At 42.5% G+C, this 11,088-nt stretch overlaps 1 protein-coding gene across 1 annotated transcript; it reads left to right on the top strand.

Annotated features, from left to right (window-relative positions):
- Positions 1-51: 51 nt before the first annotated feature.
- LOC129853580 (DNA replication complex GINS protein SLD5-like) lies at positions 52-2,803 on the top strand. The gene is made up of 8 exons (XM_055919769.1): positions 52-316; positions 475-561; positions 673-786; positions 892-989; positions 1,147-1,235; positions 1,382-1,472; positions 1,806-1,910; positions 2,291-2,803. The coding sequence occupies exons 1-7, from the start codon at positions 224-226 to the stop codon at positions 1,900-1,902; spliced, it is 669 nt and encodes a 222-aa protein (XP_055775744.1). The 5' UTR covers positions 52-223; the 3' UTR covers positions 1,903-1,910; positions 2,291-2,803.
- The last annotated feature ends 8,285 nt before the right edge of the window (positions 2,804-11,088 follow it).

Genomic DNA, 11,088 nt, shown 5'->3' with positions numbered 1-11,088 from the left:
TGCGCATTTTTTGCGCATGTTTGAACCTCTACAGACGTCATCACGCACTGCTTTCGGTTGGCGCGAACTTTAACCGGAAGTGTGCGATTCTTGTGTCGTCGTCGGAGGTTAATGAGCTGTCGATGTCATTTACAGTGTTGTCTAGATACAATGTAAAAAAGTAACACTCTGCGTAGCTAGTTTAATAGAGTACCACATTTTGTGTAGGCTATGCAAGTATAGGATGTCGGATACGTTGTCTGATGATGCCAGCGGGGGAGATGACGGCCAGGAAGATGTGATGACTCCAGCGGAGCTGATTGGGAAACTGGAAGAGGTAACGTTAGCGAGCTAGCTAATTAGCCATGTTCACTAAAATACTGTAGCCAGACCGATACGTTTTGCAATGCACGGATCCTGTCAAAACAAAAACACGTATTTAGCACTGCTGCTCTTCTATGTAAAGTGGACTTTGTGTATTCCTCTGTCACCCAGGCCTGGCTGAATGAGAAGTTCTCTCCTGAGCTTCTGGAGAACAAGTCAGAGATGGGAGAGTGTGTTATGGAGCAGCTGACTCACATGGTAAATGGTGGTGGGGTTCCTCAAGTAACTGAGGGGTGCAGCAGCTGTCTCAGTAAGCAGTGAGGTACCAGTAATAACAGGACTTCTATGTTGTGTTGTCTCCATTGACAGGAGGCCAACCTGCAGCGGGTTAGGAGGGGTGATGTGAAGGCAAGTGTCCACCGCATGGAGATTGACAGGATCCGCTTTGTCCTCAGCAGCTACCTCCGCTCTCGCCTCCAAAAGGTAATGCCAACAACAACCCAGCATGATATGATATTCTAGTGAGAGGGACTATAAATCAGTGCTCAGACTGACACCTTTCTCTCTGGTCCTCTGTTGCCTGTGTAGATTGAGAAGTTTTTCCCACATGTGTTGGAGAAAGAGAAGTCTCGAGTGGAGGGAGATCCTTCGTTCCTGTCTCCAGAGGAGTTTGCTTTCGCCAAAGAGTGCGTGTTATGGTGACGTGTTGCGGTTTGCAGTTACAATTACAATGACCATCCCTGGAGGAAGGTCATTGAGTTGTTTGGATGTCATATTTACTTATATTAATATAATAATAATATGTTTGCAACACTAGTGATGTATTCCCTCTCTTCCATTTAGATATCAGGCCAACACAGAGACCTATCTGAAGGCTGTCGCTCTGAAACACATGCCCCCCAATCTACAGACAGTGGATATGCTGAAAGCAGGTGAGTCCTGGCAAGATGTTTAGATGAGCTATTCCAATATTCAAATGACTGCTTGTAAAAACTATCAGTGGCTTAATGTTCATGGATGGAAGCATTGTATTCTCTTGTCACGTGATTAACTTCAATGTCAAATGAAATGTTCCCAGTACCAGAGCCCTGTCTGGACTCCTTTGTGTTCCTACGTGTGAGGGAGAGACAGGAAAACATCTTGGTGGAACCTGAGACAGATGACCAGAGGTACAGTATCACATATGATCATTGGACTGATTGATTGGTGCTACAGCTTAGAATAGGCTTACTACCTATCTCACTTTGATGATAATGTGTCAAGAATAGAAGTTTTCTTGATTACTGTTGTGAAGAGGAGCACATTGGAAGTTATTTTGCAGTATTCTGTAGATCCAGAAGGTGGCAGCATGTGTCTGTATATAACAGGTTTTTTATTGACTGTTACTATCCTCAAGAATATTATACAAGCTTACTCCACGGACACTGTATTCTTATTGATTGAAATGCCCGGTCGTTTGCTAAGAACTCCATTGAATTTTCTGGTCCAATATTTTCTTTCAGAGAGTATGTTGTGGATCTTGATGTGGATTCTCAGCATCTGATGCGGTATCGCGCTATAGCACCCCTGGTTTCAAGTGGAGCAGTACAGCTAATTTAACTGTCAAGGTACTCAATTTATAGGCCACACTGATTTCCCTCATATCTTTATATATGACATACACACACGAATCCATACTATGTTTTTGAATATGTTGAAGTGTGCATTATTCAAATCCAAATCTTTCATAATAGACTGTTTTGTACTGTCATCATTTTTGTTTTTTTGCCATCACTTTTTCCCCTAAACATGGTCTCTTGGGAACTAACTAAGCTGGAAATTCTCTCTTAGAATGTTTGCTTGAACAGCATATTACATGTTCAACAAGGAGGCAATTTGCCAGTGAACTGCAAGAAAATCGTCACTTAGGCCGGGTATTATGTTAACACGTTTGCACAGATCGGTCTCTGTAATAACATATACTTCCTCTATTTGGGCTATGTTTTAGGAGCCTCCTGTCCTTGGTTCAGATGAGGTTATTAGTCTCCAACTGTGATGGTGGATGACCGGAGGAACACTGACTCCCTTCATTGAACATTAACTACACTGATTGCAGTACATTGAGGAAGGTGATATGGACATTATTTGGGGACTACCAACTCGTCAAGAGCGGGGCATTAACTAGAATGTCTGCAAATATATTATGACTTGTTGAAATGTTGCGTACCTGAGGACACATCTCTCACATGAAGCCTGCTTATAATTGTAATGATAATCATTGGATCACTTAGGCTATAAGTGAGAGCTACTTTTGGTGTGAGGATGACACAGGAATACATGAATGTCACTTCATAGTGTCTACATGTATGTAAAAAGGTTGAGGGGTACATGCATGCCATTGCCAAGCATACATTTGTATTTTGCATGCTGTTGCTGCCTTGGCCATATATGATTTAAATTCTGGGTTTGTAAACCATATCAATTGTTGATACCAATAGAATAAATCTGTAGATTGTTTAAAGACTGGTATTAATGACCGATACGACATACATTTTTATAGTTTAACCAATTATGATGGTAGAATGTTGAATCATAAGTTGCCATTGTTGCTGATCATGAAGGGCTTGTGAATGAGAACTGTACTTGATGCAAGACAGCCCCTGTTTTAGGAGTCATGGTTCTTTCCCTTATTAGGCTACATCCGGTTGAGTCAATGTCAGGTCAGGGTTGGTTCTTTATGGCTCGTTGAAAACAAACAACCCTGGGTAGTAATTGCATCAGCGTCACAGTATGGGGAATTGCAGCTCATCCTCTTCTAAATAACTAGGTCATTGAGTCATACTGTGTACCGAGAGAGTGCGTTCATTTTGGTGGGAAAATTTGCTGCATCACTTTGCTTTTCTCTGTAAGCAATTCAAAAGTGATAGCTGTACATCACATCCATAGTTTAACTATTCACCTTACTATATGCCATAGCTGGCGAATGGTTATGGCATGGTCTGAATGATTCGATCATAATAATCATAGGATGGCTTACACTTGGCTTACCAAGTTTAACAGCTGAAACAAGTGCTCGCACACACACACTTGCCATATCAGTGAGCTCATGGTCTTTGAGACATTTAGCTACATGACGTAGTACCTGCCACAGCATCTCATCTGGAAACCTGATCTGTGTAGTTGTGTTAATATACTGAACAAAAATATACTGAACAAATATATAAAACGCAACATGTAACAATTTCAAAGATTTTCCTTTTCATATAAAGGAAATCAGTCAATTGAAATACATTCATTAGGTCCTAATCTATGGATTTTACATGACTGGGAATACAGATATGAATGTGTTGGATCAGAAATCTTGTCAGTATCTTGTGTGACCACCCTTTGCCTCATGCAGCGCAACATCTTCGCATAGAGTTATCTGGCTGTTGATTGTGACCTGTGGAATGTTGTCCCACTCATCTTCAATGGCTGTGTGAAGTTGCTGGAAATTGGCGTGAACTGGAACATGCTATCGTACACGTCGATCCAGAGCATACCAAACATGCTCAATGGGTGACATGTCTGGTGCGTTTGCAGGCCATGGAAGATCTGGGGCATTTTCAGGTTTTAGGAATTGTGAACAGATATGTGCTTCTACATCTGCATTGCTGGCTGTTTGGGGTTTCAGGCTGGGTTTCTGTATAGCACTTTGTGACATCAGCTGATGTAAAAAGGGCTTTACAAATACATTTGATTAATTGATTGAGTGACTTGCGTCATGGGGCCGTGCATTATCATGCTGAAACGTGATGGCAGCGGATGAATGGCATGACAATGGACCTCAGGATCTCGTCACGGTATCTGTGCGTTCAAATTTCCATCAATAAAATGCAATTGTGTTCGATGTCTGTAGCTTATGCCAGCGCAACCATGGGCACTCTGTTCACAAAGAACAACAAATTGTTATTCGTAACATATCATGTGACTTGCAAATTTGTACCATATTGCAATTCGGAACATTTTGTACGAATTGCATTTCGTAACATTCGTGTCATACGAAATGGAGGGAAACAGATGTACCTTTACTATGTTAGGTCTAAGCAGTGGTGTAGTGGAGGGTATATGCAGGTATATGCCATATACCCACTTATTTGTCAGTGAGCATTGCTTATACTAATTTCTTAATCCCCACGATGTGTATCAAAGTAGTGTTGTGGAGGTATATGCTGTATCAATGAATAAGGCTGATAGAACAGATCAGAATGTTTAGCTTAATTTTTATTAAGTATTATTTCTTCACATTTTAGGCACAGCAATACACACAGAGGGGAAGGCCTACGTGCAAAATTTCCAAAATGCGCTTTGTGGAAAACGGCTTTCTAAAATATGCACCACTTATGCGAGGGGAGGATTAAAGATGCAACAACTATCATGTTGCTAATATGAATAGGATAATGCCTTTCACAGTTAGATAATAAAAGAATGAACCAATAGAACAGGAGAACGCACATGAGGAAGTATTTATAAAAGAATTGCTTCTATGGTGGGATTTTGGCTATAGGCTAGTTTGTAGCAAGGTACAAACAATTAAGGAACAGGAAGAATATAGCGACGCTAATGATAGGCCTAATCATACTCTGGTACTGTAGATGGAAAGGCTTTCCCAAAAACCTTCTCAATGAAATGTTAACTAGCTACAAAGTAGCCTATGTCTACCTGGCAGAATGATATCAGGATTATTTGCATCGATCCAGTGGCCATTTGTTTTGCAAACTCCATCTCATGTGCTACAGAAACACCTCTAACTAAATAGTGCTAGGTGCCTGTGCACTTTAATTAAAGGTTAACTACACAAAACAAATTTCCAGGGGTCTCCTGATGTGGTTTAAGCATTATTATGGACTTACAACATCCAATTTTGTTGCTGTACTATTAACAAAGTATGACTTCAAGAGCAAAAACCTGAGGTAAAAAAAGGAACAAATCAGAAACTTGTGACACAGTTGACAGCCTTATTTATCTGTTTCAATAGTAGACCTACTAAACTCAGCAAAAGAAGAAAAGTCCTCATTGTCGACTGCGTTTATTTTCAGCAAACTTAACATGTGTAAATATTTGTAGGAACATAAGATTCAACAACTGAGAAACAAACTGAACAAGTTCCACAGACGTGACTAACAGAAATGGAATAATGTGTCCCTGAACAAATGGGGGGATCAAAATCTAAAGTAACAGTCGGTATCTGGTGTGGCCACCAGCTGCATTAAGTACTGCCGTGCATAACCTCCTCAGACCTGCACCAGATTTGCCAGTTCTTGCTGTGAGATGTTACCCCACACTTCCACCAAGGCACCTGCAAGTTCCTGGACATTTCTGGGGGTGAATGGCCCTAGCTCTCACCCGCCGATCCAACAGGTCCCAGACGTGGTCAATGGGATTGAGATCCGGGCTCTTCGCTGGCAATGGCAGAACACTGACATTCCTGTCTTGCAGGAAATCACGCACAGAACGAGCAGTATGGCTGGTGGCGTTGTCATGCTGGAGGGTCATGTCAGGATGAGCCTGCAGGAAGGGTACCACATGAGGGAGGAGGATGTCTTCCCTGTAACGCACAGCGTTGAGATTGCCTGCAATGACAACAAGCTCAGTCCGATGATACTGTGACACACCCCAGACCATGATGGACCCTCCACCTCGCTCCAGAGTACAGGCCTCGTTGTGTAACGCTCATTCCTTCGACGATAAATGCGAATCCAATCATCACCCCTGGTGAGACAAAACCACGACTCGTCAGTGAAGAGCACTTTTTGCCAGTCCTGTCTGGTCCAGCGACGGTGGGTTTGTGCCCATAGGCAACGTGATGTCTGGTGAGGACCTGCCTTACAACAGACCTACAAGCCCTCAGTCCAGTCTGTCTCAGCCTATTGCAGTCTGAGCACTGATGGAGGAATTGTGCGTTCCTGGTGTAACTCGGGTAGTTGTTGTTGCCATCCTGTCCCACAGGTGTGATGTTTGGATGTACCGATCCTGTGCAAGTGTTGTTACACGTGGTCTGCCACTGCGAGGGCGATCAGCTGTCCGTCCTGTCTCACTGTAGCGCTGTCTTAGGCTTCTCACAGTACGGACATTGCAATTTATCGCCCTGGCTACATCTGCAGTCCTCATGCCTCCTTGCAGCATGCCTAAGGAACATTCACGCAGATGAGCAGGGACCCTGGGAATCTTTCTTTTGGTGTTTTTCAGAGTCAGTAGAAAGGCCTCTTTAGTGTCCTAAGTTTTCATAACTGTGACCTTATTTGCCTACCGTCTAAGCTGTTAGTGTCTTAACGACGGTTCCACAGGTTCATGTTCATTAATTGTTCATGGTTCATTGAACAAGCATGGGAAACAGTGTTTAAACCCTTTACAATGAAGATCTGTGAAGTTATTTGGATTTTTACAAATAATCTTTGGAAGACAGGGTCCTGAAGAAGGGACGTTTCTTTTTTTGCTGAGTTTATAAGCCTAATGCTCAGCACAGCTTTTAGGTCATTCATATTGTGTCACTGGGAGCCTTTTTTCATTTATTTTATTTAACTAGGCAAGTCAGTTAAGAACAAATTCTTATTTAGAATGACGGCCTACCAAAAGGCAAAAGGCTTCCTACGGGGACTGGGATTAAAAAAAACACAACATGACAACACGGTAGCAACACAACATGGCAGCAGCACAAAACATGGTAAAAATAACATTGGGCACAGACAACAGCACAAAGGGCAAGAAGGTAGAGACAACAATACATCATGCATATCAGCCACAAGTGTTAGTGTGTCCATGATTGAGTCTTTGAATAAAGAGATGGAGATAAAACTGTCCAGTTTGAGTATTTTTTGCAGCTCGCGCCAGTAACTAGCTGAAACGAACTGAAAAGAGGAGGGATGTGTGTGCTTTGACGACCTTTAACAATGTGACTGGCAGAATGGGTGTTGTATGTGGAGGATGAGGGCTGCAGTAGGCATCTCAGATAGGGGGGAGTGAGGCCTAAGAGGGTTTTATAAATAAGCATCAACAAGTGGGTCTTGCGACAGGTATACAGAGATGACCAGTTTACAGAGTATAGAGTGCAGTGATGTGTCCTATAAGGAGCATTGGTGGCAAATCTGATGGCAAAATGGTAAAGAACATCTAGCTGCTCTAGAGCACCCTTACCTGCCGATCTATAAATTACATTTACGCAATCTAGCAAGGGTAGGATGGTCATCTGATTCAGGGTTCGTTTGGCAGCTGGGGTGAAAGAGGAGCGATTACAATAGAGGAAACCAAGTCTAGATTAACCTTAGCATGAATAGAATGACAGTTTACCCTCTAGCCATACTCTCAAGTACTTGTATGAGGTGACTACCTCAAGCTCTAAACCCGCAGAAGTAGTAATCACACTGGTGGGGAGAGGGTTATTCTTCTTACCGGACCACAAGACCTTTGTTTTGGAAGTGTTCAGAACAAGGTTAAGGGCAGAGAAAATATGTTGGACACAAAGAAAGCTTTGTTGTAGTCATTTAACACAAAATCCGGGAAGGGGCCAGCTGAGTATTAGACTATCATCTGCATATAAATGGATGAGAGAGATTCCTACTGCCTGAGCTATGTTGTTGATGTAAATTGAGAAGAGCGTAGGGCCTAGGATTGAGCCTTGGGGTACTCCATGGGTGACAGGCAGTGGCTGAGACAGCAGATGTTCTGACTTTACGCTGCACTCTTTGAGAGTGATAGTTAGAAAAACAGACCAAAGACCCATCAGAGACACCGATACTCCTTAGCCGGCCCACAAGAATGGAATGCTCTACCATATCAAAAGCTTCGGCCAAGTCAATAAAAATAGCAGCACAACATTGCTTAGAATCAATGGCAATGGTGAGATCATTTAGGACCTTTAAGGTTGCAATGGCACATCCATTACCTGAGTGGAAATCAGACTGCATACCAGAGACAATACTATTGACGTCAAGAAAGCCAGTCAGTTGATTATTGTCAAGTTTACCAACACTTTTCATAAACAGGGCAAAATAGAATTTGGCCTTATAACAGTTAGGATCAGCTTGATCTCCCCCTTTAAATAAAGGACACACTGTGGCTGCCTTTCAAGCAATGGGAACCTCCTCAGAGAGGTGAGACAGGCTCTGCGCTAGGCCTCTCTTTCACCGGACATTTTTAGCAAAATTAGAGTATACTCACTTCTCCAGGCACCACTACATCACTGGGTCTAAGTCCAGGTACGGCCCAAGGAAATGGGGTGTTCTCCAGCATTTCTTTGAGACATAAGTGTGGTAATTGCATTGTTATTTAAGGCGTTTTAGCATAGGATATTTTTCATGCTTATTGTATTTTTCTTTCATGTAATTGGGAGAACCAGGAATAGACGATTGGGAGAAAGTTTAGCCTATACACATCTCCTTTATCATTCAATCATCCTTATAGTGCAGTGTAGTTGCACTATACACAGAGTACAAAACATTAGAATCAACATCCTAATATTGAGTTGCACTCCCTTTTTCTCTTAGAACAGCCTCAATTCTTCGAGGCATGGACTCTACAAGGTGTCGAAAGCTGGCCCATGTGGACTCCAATTCTTCCCACAGTTGTGTCAAGTTGGCTGGATGCCCTTTGGGTGGTGGACCATTTGTGACACGGGAAACTGTTGAGCGTGGAAAAACCCAGCAGCGTTGCAGTTCTTAAGCCTTTTGTCTTGCCCATTTACACTCTGAATGATAAACAATGTCTCAAGGCATACAAATCCTTCTTTAACCTGATTCTCCCCTTCATCTACACTGATTGAAGAGGATTCAACAGGTGACATCAATAAGGGATCATAGCTTTCACCTGGATTTACCTGTTCAGTCTATGTCATGGAAAGAGCAGGTGTTCCTAATGTTTTGTACACCCCAGTGTAGTTCACCACTGATAGCATATGCATTCATACTTTGTTTCCCAGTCAATAACAGATCTAGAACTGTACCCTGTGGATAGTAGAACACTGGTATGTTATGAATGTGCAGTAAATTAGAAAACCATACAATGTTATCTCTTCAACATATTGTTTTCTGTTGAACAGAGAAACTGTAGGTGACCTAGTTTTCTTTGACATGTAAATATATTCTGAAAGTCAGGTGTGGAAAGTGTTATGTGACATGATATGTCTCAGCAGGTCCCTGCTGACTACTGGCATCCTAGAGGAGGAGGGACTGGGGGGAGAGTTAGTCTGGAGAGTTCACTAGCAGAAGAAAGCTTGGTGGGCCCAGGTCTTGGTGGAACCACGGGTCGATCACCATGGCCAGGAGTAGAGGCCAGGATTATTGGAATTGTTTCCACAATATCAGTGAAGGTTTGAATTTCTGAAAGCTGCTCGAGCTTCAACACCCCATCAGCAACAATCAATATCTCTCTGCAGCCTCATATAACCAACTGACTTTTATTCATGACTCATAGTCTGTGCTTGACCATTTTTGTATTTGTATGCTTTTATGTGTTTTTATTGTTAGGTTTTGGGCTGAGTAATGACTCCTATGACTTGTTCCAATTTAGATCTGAGTAGAAATGGTGATTGGTGTTAATAACATCCAGTGTTATGAATAGTAGTAAGGACCAAATTAAGTAACTCCTCCCACAAAATAAAACGTGTCCGTTATTGACAGGCTTAGAGTACTACCATGTAGAAATTATAGGATACCTATGGAATGAAACCCATCACTATTGGCTAAGAATGATGAGTAAGGTTAACCTCATTGGTCAGGAGAGTAGGGAAGGCGGGATACACCAGATGGCATGATGATTAAGGAGGTATATAACGCAGACACTACTGATACTAGGTGCGTACTAGTTCAGCACCAGTAAAGAGAGAAGGAAAAGATAACAGGATGATTTCAACTTTTTAGAATAAACTGTAAGTTAGTGTTTTTAAGTTGACTGTTGCAATTACTGGTCAAATGTTCTTTTGATAGAGAAACAAGTCTTGTTGTAACTCACCATATAGAGGTCCAAAGCTGTTCCATAAAAAAAAAATCTAATTGCATTGTAGTCTTGACATACTGTATATGTTAGCAAATACTAGAACCGATATGTCCATGTAGATCAATGTCTTAGGCTATGTATCTCTGAGACTCAATGCAGTGTTTACCCTATTTTCTAGAGTGTCATTCAAGCTGAAGTCTATGCCTTTATGGTCTTCTTACTACAGAAGATATCCCCAAACAACAGATGATGGCCTGTACAATGTATGAATTTCTATATGATCATGATCATAGCATATGATTTATCAGTAAGCTGTAGAAGATTGTTCTTTGCTTTATGACCTTCATCTTTATCCTTCAAAGGGTATTACAGATGTTGGGTCCTCTGGTCATGGCCGTAAGGCTGTGCTGGAGCCAGTGTCCACCACTGTGCCAGCTGTTCTGTGCATCCTCTCTGAAGCACTTGAGACCCTGCATCAGAACCCCCGTGCCAGAGCAGCTCTCCCAGAGCAGTCTAAGACCTACAGCACTCACCCCAGACAGACCTGTGCCTCTGAATGGGAGTGGTGAGGATGAAGTCAAGGCTTAGAGAAAGCATGTGATTTTCACTGACTCTAAGGGTTGTCCCTAACAGCAGCCAACATATTCTATTAAATGGTGGAGTGGATGTACCCACTGTCATCACGCCCAGAGAGGCGGCGCAACACGACAGAAGGTGGTTCTAGTTGCACTGTCAGCAAATCTATTGAGGAGAGCAGGCTGCGACTGGGCTTCCCACAGCCCTCTGCAGACTTCCAGTGTTTCCGTGCCAGGCTGAGGGAGGGCATGGTTCTCCTGG

Source organism: Salvelinus fontinalis, chromosome 4 (assembly GCF_029448725.1).
Source record: "Salvelinus fontinalis isolate EN_2023a chromosome 4, ASM2944872v1, whole genome shotgun sequence".
Taxonomy (NCBI): domain Eukaryota; kingdom Metazoa; phylum Chordata; class Actinopteri; order Salmoniformes; family Salmonidae; genus Salvelinus; species Salvelinus fontinalis.
This window is presented reverse-complemented; position numbering and strand designations above follow the sequence as displayed.